This window comes from Anoplophora glabripennis, unplaced genomic scaffold (genome assembly GCF_000390285.2).
Source record: "Anoplophora glabripennis isolate ALB-LARVAE unplaced genomic scaffold, Agla_2.0 scaffold132, whole genome shotgun sequence".
NCBI classification, from domain to species: domain Eukaryota; kingdom Metazoa; phylum Arthropoda; class Insecta; order Coleoptera; family Cerambycidae; genus Anoplophora; species Anoplophora glabripennis.
Window position 1 is genome coordinate 1 of NW_019416288.1, and position 25,727 is coordinate 25,727.

Here is a 25,727-nt window from a genome sequence, read left to right on the forward strand (position 1 = left end):
CAACCCTATAGTTGGAGAGAGCCTTATTGTCCTTGGAAAGGAAAATGTATTAAAATTTTATTTTACCACCCACAAGCGGGTAGCAATGTGGCATATAAAGTTTTAGTTCTGACGAAGAACTCTCGTAATCTATTTTTGTGCAACAAATGAATTTTGAGGATTGTGAGTAGAAATCATTATCTACCTAAATGAGCACCTTTATGCAACAGGTTTTATAGTTGTTTAATAATTTTTGATATATTTTATTAATACTATTTAAAAAATCTGCAGTTGAATGAAATGGGTAAAAGTGCTGATAATAATGTAAATAAGGAAAATGCCGTTTCATTCGATAACGTCTACTCTGCGATTATGTGGAAAGAATAACAAAATATATATTAGGATGCTTTGTTTCATTAATTTTATATTTCAGTGTAAATAATTTAGAAAAGTACTTATCTTTCTTCTCCCATAGTAACACACAGAAAAATTTGTCACTCATTCTCCGGAAAGAGCCAATTAGGATCGTCCAATGAAAGGCGCGAAACCTTAATTTACGTAAAATAAACTAATCATAAAAAAATATCGCTATAATCTTGAGATAACTGAGGTGATAAATCGGGGTCGCGAACTCCACTTTGCAAAATCACTATGGTCTCAGTTATGCGTAGTTAATTTTATAAGCTATGCAAACATCGTTATTTCAGTGTCACTGAAAGATTTGTTATTGTTAATGTAAATACAGGCCGATGTCGGATCGTGTCTTTAAAACTAACGCATCCGCCATAATTAATAAATTCCTCGCAAGGGGAATCTGCGCCTTCTAACAAAAGGTCCTTTTAGGCTCTTAAAGCTTTATGGTTTCTTTGTAGTAGATATTCCCCAAATCCCTAAACAGCGCAGTTAATTAGGTACCCAGGTTTGCCGTTTCGTTTTATAAGAGATGAAAGAGAGCCCAAAATTACGTCCAAATAATACTGTCATTATGGTTATCTTTAAGACTGGCGTTTTATAGGCGAGAAATCGCACTTTTAATACGACAATAATAATACAAAATCCATCTAAAACTATAGAAATGTTGAAATACAAGGATTCCTTTTGTCGAGATTTTTGTAAAAATACTCAATACTTAATTGTGAGTAATTCAGGCATAAAAGCATTATGTGCGGTGTGATTACGTTTACACAACCATACGCACTTTTCTGTACCTATATTCAACAGGCGTATAACGTTCAAAAAACGTAATGACAGACGTAAGAGGTAAAAATATGCTTTTTTCCTTATTTTGAATGTATTGTCGGGTTGTAAACTGTTATACCGTTGGGAAGACTTGTGTAACTAGTACAGTGAAGAGATATTATTATATTCTAACTTGCTTAATTTTTCTAAAACGCTCGACAAAAGACTGCCATAAATTGACCGAGAACTAAGTATAGAAACGCCCCCTTAACAAAAAAAAAAATAAATTGGATTGTATAAAAACACTATTCCAGTACTGATATCCTAAAATAGGTACTTATTAAAATAAAAATTAGTGGTTGTAAATTAAAGCTAAGATATGTCTTTATTTAATTCATTTCTTTGCAGCAATTGGCAACTTGAAAATTAGTAGAATGTTAAGTTTTGTCAAAAATGTTGATCCTTTACGACCCTGTGTATCCGTTTTGTTAACAACCTGTAAAAAAATATTTATATTACGGAAAACGAATCTGATGTTCATTCTCTGATGTTAGTATATAATAGTTAATAGAATATAATTATGTACTAGAACTTTCGGATTAGAATATTTTTAGAATTAAATAGCACTAGGAAATTTAAATGCAGATTGAAAGGAATGACTGAATAATAAGAATCTAACAGTTCTAAACTTAATTTTTTTTATGTAATTTACTATTAACAATTTTTTCAACATCGCACTTTTAGCAGAACAATAGTTGACTATTATTGATGCAAAAAATAAGTAAATTTACGTATTTTACTACCACCTACAAAAATTTGGTTAAATTTAGGAATTTAACTGGGTGAAAAGTTTGATCTGTTCTGAGTACTTTTAATAAACAACTTTCGGAATACATTTTCTTTTGTACGTTGGAATGGTTGATTAATTTAACAAAATGTGTAAATATATCTTTATCATATTATATTTTAACACAAGAATATTCAAATTGGATAAAAAAATTGAGAAAAAAAATAGTTCTTTATTCTGCATCTAGTTTCGTGAACAATATTACTTGATATCCTTAAACATTAAGAATTTCTATAAAAATGTGTCAATAATTATTGAACGACTAATGCACTTTATTCGAATTTGATATGTTTAGCTTTTGATTGTCCACAAACGCATGTGCAGTCCACAATTTTTTTTCTTCCAATATATTTTAAATTAGATTCATTACGATTATAAAATAGGTACTAAAATCCCTACGAAAATATGTTCATGTCGAGGTAAAAATGTCGATGATTATCCATGAATAAAATAATATATTGTTTATATAGGGCGTATCACGAAGAGGGCCCAGTAGGATTATCTCAAAAAGTAGTCAGAATTTAAATCTGAAAATTTGTATACAGGGGTTTATCAAAAGGATCTATTCAATAAAAATAGTGTCAACTTCCTCGCATTTCCGGTTATACCGGAAGTCATCATCAACTCTGTTATTTCAAATGGTACACCCTGTATATTATTACATTAATGGATGCAAAATGAAATTTACTTTAAAATGATGCTATAGTTTCCTATAGGTACCCAAAGTTAACAGTTCTTGTGTAAATTGGAAATTATTGATTTAAACACAGAAAAATCTACGTGATACACTCTGTATAATTTTCTTCAATTATTTTTTGGAATTTCAAACAGACTATTTTTCGCTAATTTCGAACACTCCGTATTTTATAAAAGTAATGTATCCAGGCATTGTGTTTTTATTAATTTGTGGTCCTGAAGTTTGGCTAAATTTTTTAGATACACCCTGTATGTAGCACACCTAAATAGGTTTATGTGTCAATATTTCAAATGAAGTGTACTATGGTCAAATTTTGTACCTAATATTATGTCATATACCTACAGGGTTACAACTTTTCAATTTTCCAATACAGGTATCTTTCTTATTTTAAGAGATACACAATTGGTTAAATTGGCAAAATTGTGCGGAATTTTATGCCGATCACGGAGTCGTTTTTAAATTTAGAAAATTCCGAATAGTTCCGAAGATATTCGAAGGAACCCGATTTTATGCTATTTCCTTTTCTAGTCGTAGGTATTTCACTTGTTTTTCAAAAATTTTCGGATAAAAACGTGTAGTCTGATATTAAATGATATGATGAGTCGATTTTTTCTATTAGTATTAACGTATCTCTAAAAATGTGTGCTGAGCTTTTGTTTTTGTTGTGGACGTCATATTGAATTTTGCCCCATTAGAAAAATAGGGAAATCCTCTTTATAACGATCTATAATTTATGGGGTTTTCGTAAATAAATAACCAAGTTATTGAATATAATTGTAGTTTTAATAAAATAGAAAATAAAAAAGTTGTAACCTTGTATGTATTCAAACAATAATATATTTAAAAACTAAGAATTTTATCTTGTTTCCTTTTTTTGTCAATATAAAAACAAGTCGACATTTTTTGTTGAAAATACGGATTATTATATTAAATGAATGTCAAATTACGCTGTCTAGCTTACTGGATTTACTCCCTTTATATAATTTTCCGAAAAACTAAAAATTATATTGTTATCTCTAGTTATCGCAATTTGTCATCGATCACTTGAATTTCAGCTGTATTTATATATCGCTATTATCACTATGAGATTACGGATAGCGTCTGCTGATAAACGGTCATATGCAAATTATTAAAAAGAAATAAAAAATATATGTACATTATTTAGATATCTATAAAGTTCAAAACGTTATAGTTGATGATAGAAAAGAACCTAATGCCAGTTAAATAATTCGTTCTGTAATTTAATCCCAGTCATAAAAGAAATATAACTGTCATTGTTATACGAAAAATCACAAGTTAAACACCGAGATTCCCGAGTAAATAAGTACATCGCTAAATAAAAGGGACGTTTTTTTTCGAGCTGCCTGTTTTTTCTAAAACAATATCAGAACTAACATCCGTACAACTTCTACTCCAACAGAGATACAGGGTAAACATTCGACAGAAAGAGAGAAAACAAGTGAGGGCGTCCGCGACAAGTGCCTACTTCGATTCTACTCCCGAGTTCGCGTCCGCGATCATTAGTTACAAGTTAGCCGCCGTGGTAGTCGGTATTGAGTGTCAAAGTTTCAGCTTGAGCACGTGTACCGAGTTAAAAATCTTATCGTAATGTTATCAGATTTTCAGTAAGTCAGATCGTCCCGAAAAGCGCCCACATCTCCTGCAGAACTCGAAGAAACATTTTACTATGCCTTCTGACTTCTTTGTGAGTGAGTGATATTTTGAAAAAAAATTTGTGCAGTGCCGCTAATACCCAGTTGTCATGATTATATCAAAAGATCTTTTTCTGCTGGGGGACCAAGACTACTTGAGGCTCCCTAATAAAGACGAAAAGAGGCCAGCTATGATAAGACCTGTCGTCAAACCACAGAGGTAGGTAAATATGTGTACTTATCTGACACAGAATGTCGAATCACCACAAAAAAGTGACAACATTATAACAGGTTTTTCGGTATGTAATTCGGTTTCTTGCTAACACACTTTACGTACGCCTTTCAGTCGGCTAAAACGATTGGCGAGTTGTTTAGTTGCTCGGGTAATTGCATTTGTTTTCTAGAACGTGTCAACGATTAAAGAGGCATTTTTCCCCTCCAAGCAAAAACAGAACCAGACCAGACTTCGGTTTTTGTTGTAAACAAACATATTACACTAAAATAGTAACCCCTTTTTGCGAAAAATCACATGTTGGTTATTTGCTTAGTATTTTTATGAACTGCTAAAATGTTTTAGCAAATAATAATGTGTTCATTGACACCTCAGCCATCAACACGTTTGGAAATATTCCAGTTTCGTGTTCATTACGCATTCAGCCTATGTACAATATCACTCACCTATATCCATCTACAATTAACGAACGAAAAAAATAATTATGGACGGGCATGCTGAGATTCTCCGTAAATTTAAATCTACCATACTTGGAATAGTAGTTTCACATATTTATACGGTGGGTTATGAACCGGGCTACTTTCTAAAGTTAATAAGAAATATTTTATTTCACCGACAATGGTTAAGTATTTACCGGGCGGCCACCAAACCAGGTCACATCAGATTTTGCCTTCGTTTTGGAATTAAAAAAAAAACGTCGCCTTTAAAGTCGGTGCAGATTTGGGCACGTATGCAAGCAATGAAATCAGCAACCATTCCGTTGTCAGTTAATACACATCTTTGCGTAAATTTTATTTCTCTGAAAAATCCAAATTGAAAAATCAAGCTTCATGATATATTTCTAAGAGAATATCTCCACTCACTCTAATATAATTTTTATCAGCAAGCAAGTATTTGAAAAATTCAAAAACGGTACAAATGTTCGGTACCTAAAACCTCGTGGATCTAATATAGTGCAAAGAAATTGACGTACCTGTCTTCCTTAGCGTTCCCGACATTTGTATTTGTTATCGTTTCTGTTCTTTAAATATTTTTTTTACGACGAATAATGTCTTCCGCTGCTCGAAGAGAATTCCTCTTCAAGCAGTGATTCAGGAAAATAATCGCGAACTATTTTTCTTGCCGTATCCCCTTGTTTGTTTTTCTGCTCAAATGTGAACGCAGAATTACATTCATCTTCTGTAAATTTTGATTTTTTTTTAATAAAAACGTATATAGAAAACCGGCTACTGGTATGTATATGTACTGGTATACCCTGTAATATTAACAAAACTCGATATACCATAAATACGAAGTATAGCAATTAATAATATGTAATCTGTTACAAAAATCGAAAGGCTCCTATTAATGTATTATATTTATAGTTTCAAATATACCCACATCTCGAATATTTTAATGTGAAATATGATATCTTGAAATTAATATAAATTTGTTTAATAAAGAATGGAATTAATTCTACCTAAACTATCACTATCTCACATACAAACATCTCAAGGTCATTATTTCAGTGCCAACATATGTACGTTATTTTTTTAGTGCCATTTTCGGCAGTTTTTATAAAATAAATTAAGCGAAAATACAGGATATTTTAATATTTATTGTAACGAATCCGTATTGAAAGAATACTGGGAAGTTTAGTTTGAATATAACACTACAGTGATACAAATAGAACGCAAATCATTCTGTTAAGTAAACAGAAAAAACAAAATAAAAATGAAAAGGCAAAAAACGTACTTGAATTGGCCATGTGTACTCAGGGACAATGAAACTGTAGCTTCGTAAATGCAATAAACAAGAGAGACACTTTTTTCTGTTATTTTGTATATGTTTTTATATATTCTAAATAGGTTAGCACGTTATTTTTAAACGGAGAACATTTTTTTTAAGATAAATAGTCGCAGTTCATATTTTTGGATATTTACGTTAGTTTACGCTCCTATCGTAGGAAAAAAACAGCTAACTTAAAACCGATCTTAAAATTGTGATGTAGTTAAATATTTAAACAATTTGGCGCGTTATCTTTGTATGTTAGATTAGAATTTTTTATCTATAGTTAAACGTTCGTATAAATGCTTAAATTTTTAATTAATATTATTTTGTTTTTAGTCCTGGATGTTCTTATAAAGAGAATTTTTCCTTTAATTTGTAAATGTAATAAAAAAGTGACACTGACCTATATTTTTCATACATACTCGAAAAATGGTTATCAAGACAGCAAAACTGCTGATTTTAAATTTTCAGAATAAAACAAAAAACAGAAAAACATAACGTAATATTATTTGAATATTTTTTTATCCTTATGGAAAAAAATATATTCACATATAGGATCATATAAAATCCAAATACTTCAGAAGACGATAGATCTTCAAAAATAAAGTTCAGTTAGTTCCTGGGTCCAGGATTTTGATATACAGGAAAATTTTGAGATATATATATAAGAAAGACGTCACCAATTTGGAAATACTTTTAGAATACTTAGAATACTTTAGAGCTTAGTTCTTCATAATTTTTCAGATTTAATTAAAAAAAACTACGGATACTCCACAAAATATGTATGTGTGTCAATGTTACAGGTATTGTATCTGCAATAAAACAATATTCATTGATGAACGTGACTTTAAAATCAAAATAAAATTCCCTAAAATGTTGGTTTTACTTATGGGTAACTATGACACTCTTTTCTCATATTTATTTAGAGCTCTCCTCCGAGCTCTCTGAAGGAGGTTGTAAATTTAATTTAAAAAAGAGACAGGTAGGCCTGAAGGTACGGAAGAGTGACATACACTTTCGAAAAACGAATTACAGAGTAATTGGAAAATGAGAAAATTTTTCTTTAACATCTGTATCTCGAAAATGAAGCGGCTCTATGTTCATATACAGGGTGTTCCTAAATAAGTGTCGTAACGGAAAACAGTAAATTCCTCTTGAAAGAAGAAACATTTTTCTCCTCTTCCATTTTTCTCTCCGGGCTTTCGTTTTCGAGATACAGGGTGTCAAAACTTTATTTTTTTTTTAGTTTTTTGCCAATATCTTAGGAATCGTTTGAACTACAGGACTGAGCTTTTGTACACACATTACTACTATTAATAGCTACTTTTTCGCACCCTTCTCGAATTCATTGGACGTGCCAGTGGTGGAGATTTTAAGGTATCGTAAGGGTTTTTCCCCCCTAAATTTTACGCCACTGGAAAAATTGACTTTTGACAGCAAATTCTAAAGCGCCAATGAATTTTACACAATAAGAGTTCTCTTGGTTCATTGCTCTAAAGTCAACCGTTTTCAAGAAAAATGACTTTTTATGAACAAAAGCAAACATTTTGCTAACGTTTCGAAAATCTTTTGTAATTCAAAAAATAGGTAGTAATAATTAACAATTTTAACGAAATTTAACAACAGATAGGATTTTAACTTTTTTTTATCAATTTGGCGAGTAAAATTTACAGAAACTGTTCAAAATTACGTCCGTTGGCTTGAATGCACGCATTACATCTTCTAATCATGTTTCTTTCTGCCGCTGCGGCTTCACCTCTATCGGTCAACTTTTCGATAGTATTGACATGGAACGTTAGCAAAAATGTTTGCTTTTGTTCATAAAAAGTCATTTTTCTTGAAAACGGTTGACTTTAGAGCAATGAACCAAGAGAACTCTTATTGTGTAAAATTCATTGGCGCTTTAGAATTTGCTGTCAAAAGTCAATTTTTCCAGTGGCGTAAAATTTAGGGGGGGAAAAACCCTTACGATACCTTAAAATCTCCACCACTGGCACGTCCAATGAATTCGAGAAGGGTGCGAAAAAGTAGCTATTAATAGTGGTAATGTGTGTACAAAAGCTCAGTCCTGTAGTTCAAACGATTCCTAAGATATTGGCGAAAAACTAAAAAAAAATTAAAGTTTTGACACCCTGTATCTCGAAAACGAAAGCCCGGAGAGAAAAATGGAAGAGGAAAAAAATGTCTCCTTTTTCAAGAGGAATTTACAGATTTCCGTTGCGACACTTATTTAGGAACACCCTGTATATTTGTTTTATTCATTTTTACGTGAGGAATCTTCAAAGTTTGTGGACTTACTCCTGAAACACCCTATATATTGATAATAAAGAATAAGCTTACGATTTTGTCTTGCAATGGAGATAATTGGCGAATAAATCTCTGAAATCGTAAGCGATCTATTACTGTTAAAATTCTCCTGGTTTTGGTTAGTGCCTAATAAACTCATATCGGATTTTGGTATTGGTCTAATTTATCCCGCACATAAAACAAGTGATAAAAGCGTAATAAAAAGCCAGAAGACATACACCGCGAGTGCTGTTATTTGTTTCCGAAATGGGGTACAAATTGGTACCAGTTTAAGACGAATAAACTTTTTTATTTACTTTTTAACTTCTCAATTAGTACACTTTTAATTAGGGTACATATTAAGATTTCGCTGATGATAAAAGCGAGGAGTTTAAGAGGCATCTACAAAAGGGTAAAATGATACTTATTGGTTTGTCTTTTGTAATTTTTAAATTTAATTTCTAGTAGGTATATAACTGTTAATATTGTTTCAACAAAATCCAATTTATCACATTTGGCACATGCCAGGGTCACATATTCTTTAACAAATACACTTTCAGCAGATGTTATGTTATATATTTTTAGGAATCCCTCAAATCCTTATTTAAATTTTTAAGTCTTAGTTCTTATTTCACAATTTTCAAATTATTTGATCAATATTTACTTTCCCTTAAGTTTTTTATATAGAAAACTGTAAATGATTTGGTTCATACACTAGTTGTCAGGTCGCATTAGTTTAATTTAAAGTTGCTTAAAAACGAAATGCATTGTTTGTATATGAAAATATCTCGATAACCAATGGAGATATCGAAAACGAACAAGCGAAACTTTTGTTATGAAACGAAGGACCTTCTTTAAAATTTTCAATACACAATATCCGTAATTCCAAACGCAAAAAAATGTTCCCCTATTTATCAAAGGAATCGGGCATAACTGACGCCCTATACAAGCAACGTGAAAATTAGTTAAACATTTTTATTTGTCATGTCAAAAAACATAATAGTAGGTACCTACCAATTTTTTTATTCATTGGCAGTTTTCAAAATTATTAAGAAATTTCAAAATAAAATCCAAACATTGAACGCCCTGTATCTTTGAAACTAGCTTTACGAATTACAATATCAAATTGGATTGAAAATATTGATAAGAATAATTCATTGTTGCTATATTTCTAGATTTTAAAAGGGGATTTGAAACTATTGAGAGAAATATCCTACTAAAAAAACTTAATCTTATAGCCTACAAGGCATCGTTCTTAATTGGTTTGAAAATTATCTGACAAATCGTCAACAAATAACTAAAATTAATAACATATTCTCAACACCCATTGTTAATAATTTTGGAGTTCCTCAAGGCAGTGTTCTAGGACCGATTTTATTTTAATTTATTTAAATGATATTATAAGCTATACTACCAATGACTTTTTTGTTGCGGATGATACTTTAGTTGCCTCTGTGGATACTGATTAAAATGGGGCTATTGATAGAATGAATCAGAATCTACAAAACATTGAACATTATTTAAATTGCAATAAACTAAGTTTAAATAAGTACTAATAAAACTAAAGCGATTATAATTACAAGACATAAATATTCTAAAATTAATATAAATAACCTCGTAAATAACTTAAAAATATCATTTGCCAACACCGATATCGAAATTGTAAAAAATATTAAATATTTGGGATTCTATGTTAATACATTAAGTTCATATTCATTAAGATCATATATTATATGTACACATAAAAAATATAATAGCAAAAAATTTTTTATTTCTTTTCAAGAGTTTCACAACTTTTATCGATTATGACAAATACATATTACTCTTTATAAAACAATTATCTAACCACTACTGTTCAAGTATATTATATTTATTTGACAGTAAAGTGCAAAAACAGCTTCGCATTTTGCAAAATAGAGGAATGAGAATTATATTACGATGCAATAGAAGTACTCCCATATATTTAATGCTTAACGTGTTGGAATGGATGTCTGTAGAATTACGTTTGAAATATTTAGCATTAGTTTTTATTTACAAAATAATCAATCGTCAATTACCTTCTTATTTCGAGCCGTTTATAAAACATGTTAGAGAAATACACAATTATGATACAAGAAATGTAAATTGCTTATATTTGAATCATGCAAAAAGAGCATTCGCGCAAAAAACTATTTTCTATAAAGTTTTCAAAGAATTTACCTCCTTGCCAAGTAATATTAAAAATTCTGTCTCTTTAAATGTATTGAAACATAAATTTCGTGATTTTCTCAAATGAGTAAGATTAGTATATAGCAAATTGTACCCATGTTAAATTTTATGTTTTCATATAATAATTGTATATTGTATTTTTAATAGAATTATAAATATACAGGGTCGGAAAGTCCCCATGGTTCATCGGCCGTTACTTGAAAGCGATAAAGTAAGTGATAGAAATCCGTGCGATAGAGAAAGATGGCTATCATGAAGGCGTCTAATAGTCACCGCCCATTTCGCCCTTCCACAAATAAGAAGTGGATCTTATTTGTGGAAGGGCGAAATGTGCGGTGACTATTAGACGTCTTCATTATAACCATCTTTCTCTATCGCACGGATTTCTATGACTTTCTTTATCGCTCTCACGTAACGGCCGATGAACCATGGGCACTTTCCGACCCTGTATGCTGCATGTGATACTATGTATATTAGGTATTTTCTATTTAAATAAAGTTTCTTTCTTTCTTTCATATTTGGACTAATCGAATTATTTTAGCCACCAGTATTTCCAGCTTCGAGATTTCCCAACCTTTCATAGACCCCCTATATAAAACATGTGTCCTTTTTGTAGATAAAAAAATTGATACAGAGCCTTTTCGTCTGCTGGTCAGTTTTAACGTATATACGATTGCGTGTGTTTTTTAATTAATGGTTGGAAAAGGTCAAAAACTTTTAACCTCTACTATAATATATCAGGAATCTTAATTTTATGTTAAGTAGACTTGCGACTAGATACACAATTTAGATATTTAAATATATCCTTTTTTTTTCTGTTCATTGTAGAGTTATCTGCGGCAGAAGTAGATAACTCTAATTCAGCATCAACAATAATAAATATATTAAACTTTGCGGGAATGCAAACATTAGCGAGGCAGTCAAAACAAAAAAATATCGCCTCAAGAAAACTATAATTTTAGTAACTGGTAGGTCCAAAATATAAATGACACCATAACAAACAGGAAGTCGTTATATAAAAAATATCATAAATTTTAAAACGAATATTATGTGGTGAGAATTTTTGCTAAAATTATACGTCGCACTATGTGTAGATACACGAAAACTAAACAATTTATAACCACTTTACATAAACTTAATATACTGTAATAATGGGCAAGCAATCATACGAAGCATCACAAAGCACTTTATTTTAGTTCCAAGTTGCATTTAATCTAGTGCACATACTCTCTTTTTACATAATATTTAGGTATTAACAGACGTTAATAGAAATTTAAGGGTACTAGAATTATTAAGGGAAACAGTGCACAAAATTTTGACTAGCGGTTTTCTCGCCGGTCAACATCAACAACAAAAATAATTACAAAATAATTTAATGTCAGTAAAGCTCAAAAATAGTCTGAATTTTTTGCAGACTAGTCCTGAAAATCTCGTAGTAATTTCACTTTCGCTTGCTTCCAGTCTCACTGGCTTGCCTATTAATAGAAACGCTAAATTTCTAAATTTAAAATTTCCATTTAATCTTTTGTATAACGCAAACCGATTTATATTTATTTGCCTCTGGCGCGCATTCATATTCCATAAAACCGTACTATTCAAACGCCATCGGGTAAACAAACACAACCTAAATATGCAGTTGGAAAGATTAAAATGTCGAGTTCTATATATTTTGGCACCGGTACAAAACGTTATGCTGTGCATTTTACTGTAAATTAGCAGCTAAAGAACTGGTTAACGTTTAATACCTACACGATTGTCGATTCAGATTTTGTCGTTCGGACCCGAACTGAAATCTGAACTGATCCAGGTCGGGCGTCTAATCAAATGTGAAAACGTAAAGTTGTTGTAGCAGAATGCCGTTAAACACTGATACAAGCTGGATTAAAATCTGAGTTGAAATCGGTCAGTGTTTTTTATTTGAAGAAGTAGTTTATATGCGTAATTTTTTGTCTAGCATTTTATAAAATCTAAGCCAGTTATATACGTTTTCTACAGGGTATAAGACAACTGGCAATACGTTCAAAATAAGAGAAAAAACATAGTTTTACCTTATATGTTTATCTTACGTTTCCTGCATTTTGCACGCTTGTTGAACAGACAAATCGCGTACGGTACTATAAACATAATCACACCCCACAGAATGTTTTTAGGAAACTATTAACACATACATTAATCACAATTATTGACTAGCTTTACAAATTTGCTGGACAAAACAGGAAAGGTACATTTTTCTGATGTTTAAATGTTATCCGTGATCTTTCAGTGCGAAAAATTAAAGAAAATTGCTCTTGCTCAAAATAACCAACTTTTTGAATAAAAATTAATCAAAATAAAATATATAATATCTGCAAAATCTTTAGCAAGCTATTTATATACGATTAAGGTGAAAGTTGATTATTTAAAAAAGGAGGTACTTATTTAATTTATATCGATGTTTGAATATAAGATGTAAATACAAAGAAATGTCAAAACTGAGGTTAAAGTTGTTAACATTGTAGAAGTTCTCTAAAAATTTTTAATGTACCTAATCATCGCAATATGAATAACATTGGTGCTATTGAATAAAATTTAAATCACTAAATTCTCCAAAATTGACTAGTCAGTTAGAGGTCAATTGTCAATTCCTTGTCAATTTACTATTGTAGGTACGAAATTTCCGAGGTAATTTTCAAAAATTTTCTTGTATTACATCTGCCACCAATAAATTACAAATTTTGTATCAATTTGTTTGGTTTTACAGTTTTCGAACTTTAACACACTCAAATCCCTTGAGATATCTTAAACAATATTGAACATTAGTACATAAAATAGTGAAATTAGTTACAGATTTTGAGATATTAATTTTTTAAGAAAAAAATTGACAGATGCAAGATTTCGCGGAGATGCTAGTAACTCTTTTCAGGAGCATGATATCAAGCGGATTTTTGGTACATGTAAAGGGCATAGGTATCACTACATTATGGTATACCAACAAATTAAATCATTTAATACTAGGTGTTTCATTTTTACTGCTACATTTTGATAACTTCAAACAACTATAACTTTGTTAACTTGAATGGAACACCCTATATGTTTTTACTCTGTCGTATGCAGATTGAAATTTCCGTTCAAGCCATATAGTCATTGTTAAGGTTGCCGTTTACTACTTTTAGAGATATTTGCAATTGCGATCTTATATTTTTTGGGCAGTTTTTCTCGTATCAGACCTGTTGTCAAATTGGCCATGATCAGAAACACTCCAAAAACAATTGAAATTTATTAAACCACTTCACTATTAAAATGGAATAAAAAATTTGTAATATGAAATAATAAAGTTCTTTTCAAATATTACGCAGTTTTCGAAAGAGAATATAGATCCATTCGAATTTGGCTAGTAGGTCACGACATCAAGTAGCTAGGCACACAGTGAGGAATAACACATATTATGCTCACCTCTAATCGGCATAAAATATACATAACAAGTAGTGAGTGGGACGGTTTCGAGATGGCCCGATTTTTTTTTCGATCTAACCGATACCTCCGTCCCTTCCTCACAAAAGATCTCATTTAATTTCCAATTATTTACCGAGATTTTCGTTGTCCGTCTGCAAAACTTCGACATTAAAAAAATAAAGACATCCATACGCGCACAATACACACCCAATTACTGGATTTAATTTATTCGCAGCTAAGATTCATTAAGTCGCTTTGAATAGCAAATTAGTTTCATTTGGCATACACAAAATGAATTAGATACAATATAATTTTTTTAAAGCTTTAAAGCCCCCGTGATCAATGACTTCATCAAGGCTATTTACCTTGGCCGAGGTGTAGTGTTAAAAAATTCAGCGGACGGTTTATGTACCTACCAATTGTCAAAAACCTGTTCGGCGGCGGACGAACGAGATCGATCCCTTTTAATTAAAAGACGATTTCATAGACACGACACTTTATCTCGATTATTGTTATTAATTGTTATCTCGCACGCATCAGCACATGATACGAGTCCCGATACCAGTTAATATGAACGAATATCGTTTTTAACATGAAAAACGTCCAGGCTGAGCAAAAACGAGATATTTCGCAAAATGCAGTTAATGTGTTTTATATATTATTACATCAAAAGCACAAAAGTGTTTCTTTTAAACTCCAAGAATAATTTTGAAGGAGCATTTATCTTCTGCAAATTTAAAAACATTTTTTATATAAACATTTGCCCTTCGTTTTTCTGATACAGAATGTTGAAATAGAAAAAGTGTCGTATCTTCAGTATCTTTTGAACAAATAAAGAAATTGAAACGAAATTTGATGTGCATATTTTAAAAAGTTATGTCATTTTACAAAATCTGTTTAAAATGACGTCGCTATACATTTTTCAGTAGTCCCTCATTTTTTCAAGTATTGTGTAGATAAAATTTCGTTTCTATAATTTCAGTCGTACGGAAGATATATTTAGAAACAAATTTTTTATTTTGGAAAATCGTATCTCTTTCAAAACGAGCGCATAAGAAAATATTATTAAATTTAGATGAGGAATATGGTCCTCCATTTTTGACAAGATATTATGTTCCACCTTGTATAAACATTTGTTCTCAAAGCCTTCGTTTCTAAATGCAGTATATTAAAATTTGAAAATCATTCATATTTCCAAATACGTAATTCGACAATTATTCAAGTTAGCTTCGCTTGTATTTTCTTTTCTTTTTAGTAAATTGAACAATGCTGATCCACCTTACAAATTGTTAATTTAAAGGCTATGCAAGAGAGCGTCAACAAATTGTTTTTGTTCAAAAAATGCTTCTGTACAACAAATCTGTAGTTAGAGAGAATATTATTTAAATAGTAAATAAATCGAGATATGAAAGCTCTATTGGCAGAAATATGTTGCAAACAATAATATTTTTAGTACCTACCACAATGATAAAATGAAAACTTTTTTTGAACCGCTGACTGACCAAGATGGTGCATACCTATTCGGAAATCGTTGTACATATTTGAAAATGTGCAGTTTAGCAGTTTTCATCAGTGTTTGCATATTGGATCAGCCATTTTGAATTTTCATTTTTTGACATCATATTCTTGTTTAGCGACGTCAAAAACCCCTATTTTACAAATATAAGCGAGTTTGATTTAAAATCAATAATTGTTAAATTAATTGTTTAAAATGGTCGGCCATATTAGATCAGCCATTTTGAATTTTCATTTTCCGACATCATATTCTTGTTTAGCGACCTCAAAAACCCCTAGATTACAAATATAAGCGAGTTTGATTTAAAATCGATAATTGTTAAATAAATTGTTTAAAATAGTCGGCCATATTCGATCAGCCATTTTGAATTTTCATTTTCCGACTTCATATTCTTGTTCAGCGACATCGAAAACCCCTATATTGTCAATGTGAAAGAATTCGATTTAAAATTCATTAAACTATTTTAAATGTTCTTAAAAAAACTATTTATTATTGTTTAAACCATTAAAAAACAATTAGCGTACAAAAATAAGTTTATAACTTTTTTCTAATACTTATCACCAAATAATTTCAAAAGGTTTTAGGAAAATCCATGCTTCCCATAATTATTTCGAAATAATGCCTAATTTTAAACTAGATAAATAAATTCACTTAAACATTTGTTCATAAATTTACAAAATAAAGAGCACACATTTCCGTTTTCATTTTCATTAAAAGTAAAATAAATGATTGTCTAAACCTAAAATAATCACCTCTTTTTATGAAGCATGTAAGTCAGGAATGATCCCAGAGGTTCTCATTAAATTTTAATTTTATATACACAGTTTTGCAGTTTCAACAATTTTGATTATTGGAAGTAGTAGTCAATATACTAATTACTATGAGAATTACTGTAACGTAAAGCAATTTTTTGAAATTGGCAAATATCATCATCTTCAGTTTTCATCTTGGGCGTGCCGGGAGGAGGGGGGGGGGGGTAGGCGGTTGTGTTTTTTATTCGTATTATTTTGCAAACCGTTTCTTAGTTCCCTTTTTAAAGTTTGATACAACCGTAATTTTCAAATAAAAAATTATTCTTTCATAAAATTCACCATAACAAATAGTTTTCTAGAAGAAACTTTCCGGATCAAGTAGTTTCACCGGTGTTTTTACTTGACCTACATAAGTTCTATAAATATGTCAGAAAAACCTTACATTTACACTAATCATATTGTTTTTAGTTTTATTAATTATACACTTCAAACATTATTAGTCTGTGGCGACACCAGGGGACCATGACCAAGGCTAACACTTTGGTCCCATTTTACCTTTTTCTTCGTAATGTTGTTTTCATACCAAATTAACGGCTTGAAAATACAGAGACTGTTGCGTAATTGGGACTTGGAAATCTTTATTAGTGCGCGGTTGGTGGTTCCCTAGGAGGTGGTAGATTTGGATGATCAAAATGGTAAACAAACACACTAGAAACGAAAGGGATTGTCGGGTCACGCGTCAAACTTCAAGCTAGAGGCCTTAATAATAGTTTAATACAGCACACAACAATTAATTAGTTTCAAAACGTAATAAATACTCTAAACATACTAATTTTTTTATTCTCTTTTTTTTTACTTTTTTTCATCTGAAAAACGTCAATTCTTGTGCGATGTCAGCCTGCAAATTTTTAAGAAATGACACACACGACATAGGTACATAGATGTACAGATTTAGGAGATATGCATCTATTTTATAAATTATTCCTTCAAAAGTACTGAGTCAATAGTGTTAAACTTTTCCTTGTTTCATCTCATTGATGTAAGAAACAAAAATTATTATCAGCTTTGATGAGAATTATATGCTTGCTTACATACTTTGAAATGTGTATATTTCAGAATAAATACATCCTCCTTCTAAAGTTCCATAATAAGCAATTAAAAAAAAATCGCGATTGCAACGTTGTTTCAAGTAGCAAAATATTTACTTTTACATTGGAAAAACATATTTCTTAACTTGAAATATGTGGTTCCTCAACAAACCACAAATAAATTTGTTTGCTCTATCCTATATAACAGATAGTTATACTCTCAATAACTGAAATGTAAAGAAAGAAAAACACGATGTAACATTAGTAGTTTCTCTCTTAAAAGTGTTGCCGCACTTCCCTATGGTAATTTTTAATTTTACTCATAAAATGACAGTTGTCACTTTTGTCAGTGTTTGAAGTTAAGAGCAAGGGAAAGTAATTCATTATTCGCATAATCTTGTCGTATCCAAGAATTAAACTCACGTCTAGCTAGACCCTTACGCCTCAACGAACCTTTGTGTAGTGTGGCCGTAACTTTACTTCCGACTTCAGCGAGTACCTATTAAAAGTGTATGTAGCGTGTTCTCATTTGACCTAATTCTTCCATAGAAACTTCGAGTATCTACTGCTATTAACAATATAAATGTGTAAACAAGTAAACTAGACAAAAATATAGTCTACCTGTTGCGCCGTTCGACCATGACCAAGGTTAACATTTTTGTCCCAGTTGATGTTTTTCTTTGTAACGTCGTTTTCATACTGCATTACAACTGGAAAATAAATAACTTCTTTGTTTTTTTTTGTGGCAATTTTTTAAATTAAATAGATGTGCCGGTATAAAATAAAAATAAAACTTGTACCTACAGTAAAATTAAGAACAAAACATTTTAATGAATTTGTTGTTATATTAGACTGAGTATTGCGGGGTAAAAAATTTGTTGATGTTTTTAGATTTTAATGCAGGGTCTCCACGGAAACGAATTAATTGGCTTAAATAAAAAAATATAGCTTAACTATTTAAGGAGATAAAATTGTATCTTGAAAATCAGGATTATTAATTTCCAGATATCCTGTATTTTTCAGAATAAAGTTATTAAAAGGAAATCCGGCTTAATCTTTTCATATTACAGATAAAAAGTATTAAATATACAACTTAAGAAACTCATTTTCCTTTATAACTTTAGAAAATTTTATTTCACCTTTATTAATATTGATTGATACCAGTACCAAAACTATTACAAACACATAGTATTGTGCTAGAAGTATTGCCCAAGAAAAAAGTTTTCTTGGACGCTATATGGGTGTGTATAGAAAGGGAACTTCGAGGGGAATTTATGTTTTCTTTCAGAAGAAACTGTTATTTTTTCGCAGGTGTGATACTCTGGAATGAAAAAATAGTCTCGTAATGTTTCGACAGGACTAGGCTAACTAATTCAGAGGTAATCAACAAATTCATTTCTTGGTTACATTTTAATGTGTTTTTTATAAGTTAAATAAAATATAAAATGTTCTATCCATGTCTATAAAAAATATTTTCTCTGATATCAAATATATTTTTTTTGACAGTTGGTACCCCTTGTAACTCTTACGCTACTGCAGTAGTTTTTGATCAGTTTTTACATATAGATAACTACCACGAGGCAACTGAGCTCTACCAAGTTTAAAGTCTGTATCTTGAATAGTTCTTGAGCAATTGATCAGAGACTGTTTTTTACGTCCACTACTTGAGCTTTAATAACTTAAAAAAAACATTGCTTTTATTTTTGTTTTGTTGTAATAAGAATCGGCTCTAAAGATTTGTCGCAACGTTGCTGTCACACTGAATATTTTTTACATTACATACAAAGCGGCGTTCAACCATATCTATAACATATATTCAAATTGTCCTGTTCATAGGGTTTGGCCGATTATTCTTACAAGAAATAAAGAATAAATCGGAAACTGCGTCGTTGCTGATCTCGATTGAAAAGCAGGTAAAGTGACATAAGAACTCAGTAAAGCAACTTTAACGAGCTCTTACGTCAAAACTTACATTTAAAAAAAGTAGGTATGTATGCGTCAGTCGAAGTTTTTGGGGATTTGATGTTTGTATCTTTATAAATATTCTATTGTAGCTCTATTATTGGAAGTAGCGAAAAAATATTGTTCACTCAACCTCACTCACAAAGAGTATTTACAGAGCTCTTATTAGGTATTATTAATTTTGAACTTATTTTTTAGAAAATATTATCTGTTAAAAAGATAGCATGTAAATATCTTTTTAGCGATGTTCTATTTATTATATGAGAAGTTTTCGACTTACTCTTATATTCTCGTTTTGACGAGTCGCTTCTTTTCCCAGATCTTTCCTACTCCCCATTTCCGTCAGAAACCGCGAAATATTCGATTGAAAAAATATCACACTTTTTTCTGTGCCCGCCTGCTCGACGAATAATCCCCGTAGCGCCTGAATTTATAAGTTTGCTGTGTGTACCTGTCATCTGTACCGCAAATTATCTGTACCGCAAATTATTAGCAGATGTTGGTGACATCCAGAAAAAAAATCTCGCTTAAGTAAGACCGAGACCAGATATTAGCAGAGCAGATTTTACTCATCGTGGTATGTACAACTACAACCGGTTTTGTCATTTAGCAGTGCTGGCATAGTGGGGACACTGTAATAATTATCGAGTTTTTTATTTCGCTAGATAATAGTGTTAGGCTATTAGCTTATGCCATCTGTCCCCGGACTGTGTTTTCTAATCTGTAATTTCCTCAAGTGTTTGGAGATGTGACGAATACTCGAATGTTAATTAGGTTAATTAACTCGTCGGTCAAAACACTAATTGGTTCCCTATAAAAACTAGCGAAAAAAATGTTATTTAAGATATCGATCTTTTTAAAAATGTTAGCCTTTTTATGGACGATTAAGTCGATGGTTCCAACATGTACTTGATTGATAGAACGTTCAAATACCGTGTGTTCTACTATTTAAAAAAAATATATTTATGTAAAATAAATATACTTATTAAATAGCCCTCAAAAACCGGTACCTAACACCGACCGGCTCAGTAAATCATCCATCACCTCAATCGCCTTATTTTGTGTTGTATACAACAAATATTCAAATTCACTAGGCCAATAGAGTATTTATTCTTCTGTCAAAATATTTGGTGGAACTGGAATGGTGTAGACGAGGATGGACAATACATTCATTGGTGGAGCAGGTCAGTTGGTCTAATGTAACGGTAGTAAATTGCTGTGGTTAGAATTACTTTGGAAAGTACAACTGTTAAAAGATGTTATCAAAAATCTTTTAAAATATTTGCACTTAAACTGGGCTTTGTAACATAGTATTACTTGGTAGGTACCATACTGAGCAACATTTTTAGTTTAATTTATAAAATCCCTAATAAATAAATACCTCGAAATAAATAACGTGTTTAAACGATTTTTTTCCCTTATAATGATCAAGATATCAGTGCATAAAAATTGAAATCTAAAATTACTACATCCACTATGGAAATACTCTACTGTATTTTTAGCCGTAATTTGAAAATATCAAATGCTTTTTTTTAATTCAACACCCTGATGATGCATTTTGAGACACATTTATAGCAACTTTTTTGCTAATTTGTGACATAGAATTCTCCACAAAAGTTAAGCCAAATATTTTAGTTACTCCCTATATAAGAAAGTATATAAATCACCCAGTATAGTACTAAAAAAGAAGGTTACAAGAGGTCAGAGGAGGATTTAGTAACGATTGAATAAAAAATAATCTTATACAAGGTGTTGAGATGTTCGCGATAGTTAATTTCTTTTAGCTTTCTACATATTGTCATAAAAAAATAAATTACAGTTTAAGTTAATTTTTTTTAAATCTAACCTTTAACATAACAGATATTAACATAAAAGTTTATATTTATACTAATATACAGGGTTCTTCACGGTAAGTGGCCTATTAGACGTTTCAGAGGAACCAAAGGCAATATGACTCTGAAATTTTGTTGACGGGGGTTATCAGATATGTTCTCTTCAATGAAAATACTGCCATCACGTAGCACTTCCGGTTATCTTCGTTATTTTAAATGGAATGCTCTATATATTATTGCAATATCGACAAGATAAATTAAAAATAAATCAAAAATGTTAAAGCTTTCCTGTACCTAAATCTAACCGTTTTCGAGATAATCGTCATTTTTCAAAAAATTTGACAGATGCAAGCGTTTCGAACATTCTTTATATCTTTCTTCGTTCTGGAAGCTTTCACTTGATTTTCGGAATATACGAAGAACATAAGCTGCACTACCTTCCCCTATCAAAATTACCTGAAGAAAATTATACCAAGTGTCCCATTTTTCACGTTACATTTTGAAAACTTAAAACTGACAAAAGTTTTTAAATTCAAATGGAACGCCCTGTATCTTTCTGCATCATATTATAGAAAATCAAATTCTCTTTTCACCGATATAGGCATTGTAGGAGTTACAGTGTCAGATATTTGCAATTTACTTGCATTCTCAAGAATATTACGTTAAAAATATGGCTTTAAAGGCAAATATTGTACTGTCATTCAGTATTCACTCGACAAGAAAAATGCAAAATAATTATTCTAATGAAGATATTTTGAATTTTTTTTATATCCATGGAACATTTGCACCGTGAATTAAAATTATTAGCTGTCCTTCTAAGATTTGGTATTTTGCAATTGGAACAGAACAATTAATGAAATGGTTTCGGTTGGTTTTTTTAGAATTTTTCACTAATTTTTAATGTTGTCGTAAAAGATTTTAAAGAATAGCAAAGACAATAAATAAGATAATTTCAAATAATTAATAAATGTATTATTATAATTTTATGACATTTGAAATGAAGTTGAGAGGATACTATAATTTAAAATTTTGGTTACCTACTTTATATTTCATTGTTTTTTTAATGAAAGGATGCTTATTTGCTCTTTATTGCACTTGCAGTTGCTAATAATAGTATCCAAATGAAAGGAAATCTTATTAGGTATTATTTTTGTGTAAATATATCCCCTCTTATTTAAAAGATTCAACATTCCTGAAACAACGCACTTTATTAATGTAAAAAAATTCAGTGTTCTACAAAGAACGCTTAGTGTATACAGGGTGTCCCAGTGTTAGAGTACAAAAATTTACCAGGGGGTAGACCTGACCAAAATAAGATTAAAATTCTTATCAAATATTTTTCTGCGATGCACTCTCACTGAGTTACAGGGTGTTGTTTAGAAAAAAATAATAAAAACTTTCCGCAATAACTCAAAAACCCTATCAAGGATTTAAGTAATTTTTGGGTGAAGTGTACATCTATTAAAGGTCATTAAAACTACATGGTGGTTATTTTGATCTGACGCCAGGGGCGGCCTTGGCCAACATGTCCTCAAGGTTATGTCTTCTTAACTTTTGCACATCCTAGTTTTATGTAATTTGATTACGTTTTCCTGAACCTGCAATCGATTCTGAACAAAAAATGTGCTCTTGTTTCATAGCTCAAAAATGAACCATTTTCGAGCAAATTGGACCTAAGTGTCGACTGCATTAGTTCGTAGAAAAATGCATGTAAAGAGTTTATTTCTTGTTATCTAGTAGGTACTGTCATTATAAAAAACAAAGTTGTTTACCGTTGAGGTACAGTTTCCCATGTAGCTGCGGCTCAATGAATATGAANTTTGTAGCTATTTTTATTACGAACAAAATCATGTCCTAAGCATTTTTTCGTACAAAGTCATCCCGCTGAGTTATTTAAAGAAAACTACTAAAAAATTTTTTTTCACGATTAAATTGTTAATAAATTTTTTTCCTCATAAAATACTTTGTTAGCAAATTAGCCTGTTATTATACTCATCATTTAAAGTAGACCTGTGTAGTTATTTCCGAGTTATCAAGAAAATGTCACCAACAGTAACTTTTCGGCCTCTGCCGACTAGAGTATAATGAAAGGATGCTTATTTGCTCTTTATTCTACTTGCAGTTGCTAATAATAGTATCCCAATGGGAGGAAATCTGATTAGGTATTATTTCTGTGTAAATATACCCCCTTATTATTTAAAAGATGCAACAAACGTGAGATAACGCACTTTATTAAGTAATGTAAGTATGAAAAAAAAAGGAATCTATATTCTACAAAGAACGCTATTGATGGTCGAGTTTCTTTCGCGTCCATTTCTTCAAATTTTGCAAAATACCAAATCATAGAAATGCAGTTAATACTGATTCATGGTGAATGTCCGTCCCATGGATCTAAAATAAATTCAAAATATCTTCATTAGAATAATTATACTGCATTTTTCTTGTCGAGAAAGTACTTGATGCTTGTAGATTACTAAATGACAATACTAATATTTGCCTTTGAAGGCACATTTGATGATATTTTAACATAATATTATTGAAAATGTAAGTAAACCATAAATATCTGAGAAAATTGAACCTATAACCCCTACAATGTCTATATCGGTGATACGAGAATTTGATTGTCTATAATATGATGCAGAAAAATACAAAGTGTCCCATTTGAATTTAAAAAGTTTTGTCGGTTTTAAGTTTTCAAAATAAAACGTGAAAAATGAGACACTTAGTATAAGGTAATTTTGATAGCAAAAGGTAGTGCATCTTATGTTCTTTCTGTATTCTGAAAAGCAAGTGAAAGCTCCCAAAACGAAGAAAGATACAAGGAATCTTTGAAACGCTTGCAGCTGTCAAATTTTTTGTAAAATGACGATTATCTCGAAAACGGTTAGATTTAGGTATAGAGAAGCTTTAACATTTTTGACTTATTTTTAATTTATCTTATCGATAATGCAATAATATATAGGGTGTTCCATTTAAAATAACGATGTTGACAGTTATTTCCGGTATAACCGGAAGTGCTACGTTGATGGCACTATTTTGGAAGAGAACATATCTGATAACCCCCGTAAACAAAATTTCAGTCATATTGTCTTTGGTTCCTCTGAAACGTCTAATAGGCCATTTAACGTGAAGAACCCTGTATATCCTGAAATACAGAATATATTATTTTTTTCATCGACCGTATGACACCAATGTGTCCTTTTACGTTTAAAGATAATTGACATAATAATGGTATAAATATTTATATAATTACTGTAAATATTTTGTTATTGTTGTGTGGCACGGAACATAAATTAAAGTTATAAATTTAGAACCCGTCGTTTTTATGAAAGGAGCAGAATCCCGTATAATTTGAAAAAAATCCGAGCCTAGTCGCACAGACAATAAAATTTCGTATAAACGTTAAATTTCCGTTTGCCGGGAATATATTATTTCATTAAAAAATGAGACAATGGTGTCATTGACTTCGCGCGTAGTATTTTAGCTATTTAGTTAAAGTTATATCGTCCGTGGGCTGAATCCTACCTGCTAACACAGACTGGACAGTAGTATAAATTAAATAGGAGTGTTCAGACGTCGACTTTTGTATAAACTACACAACGTAGTTTCGGACGTCGCCGGATTAAAATAGTACGTTAGATTTTCATTTCCCAAGATCAACAGGCGTAGCGACAAACAAACCAGTAGAAATATTCTCTATTTTTACATATTTGCATATAAATTGCTTGATTTTACATTATAACTGTATATGCTAATGCTAACATTTCCCTTCTTGACATCGTGAAGTAGATAAAAAATATATTCTAATACTCTCAAAGAAAACAAAACTGATCCACTTTGACTAGATCCTGATTCTTCAGTTCAGCAGTTATTATGTGTCCATTATATCAGTATAATTATCTGTTACAGTTGTGGAATGACCGTATATGGTATCTAAAAAAAATATTGTATTGATGATAAACCTTCGTGTATCTCCATCCATGGATAAATAAGGGCCTTTTCAGTAGTTCTTTGGCACAAATTGATTAAAATTACTAACTACCACCTATTTCTGTCTATATGTAGAACTAATTAGAAGTAGAACAAGTAGGAAAGCAAAAAGCAGCGGATATTGCGACCAACCAATAATGATATTAATAAAGTTGTACCAGCGACTCTTACAATGGCAATATCCTGTTCTCGCTACCAAAGTTTTTGTTGGAGAAATCTGCACCGATGTCAGTGAAGTATAGAAAGCTTTTTTTTACCTTATCTATTTCATTTGTTGCGGTTACTGATTAAATATTAAATTTACA

General features: G+C 30.9%; 1 protein-coding gene across 1 annotated transcript in view; it reads left to right on the top strand.

The window, feature by feature from the left end:
* The first annotated feature begins 4,259 nt into the window (after positions 1-4,259).
* The window catches only part of LOC108904645 (ABC transporter G family member 14), a 460,474-nt gene continuing 439,006 nt past the window's right edge, over positions 4,260-25,727 (top strand). The window contains exon 1 of the mRNA XM_018707280.2: positions 4,260-4,574. Within this exon, the coding sequence (XP_018562796.1) occupies positions 4,465-4,574 (110 nt within the window). The 5' untranslated portion in view covers positions 4,260-4,464. The remainder of the gene's footprint in view (positions 4,575-25,727) is intronic.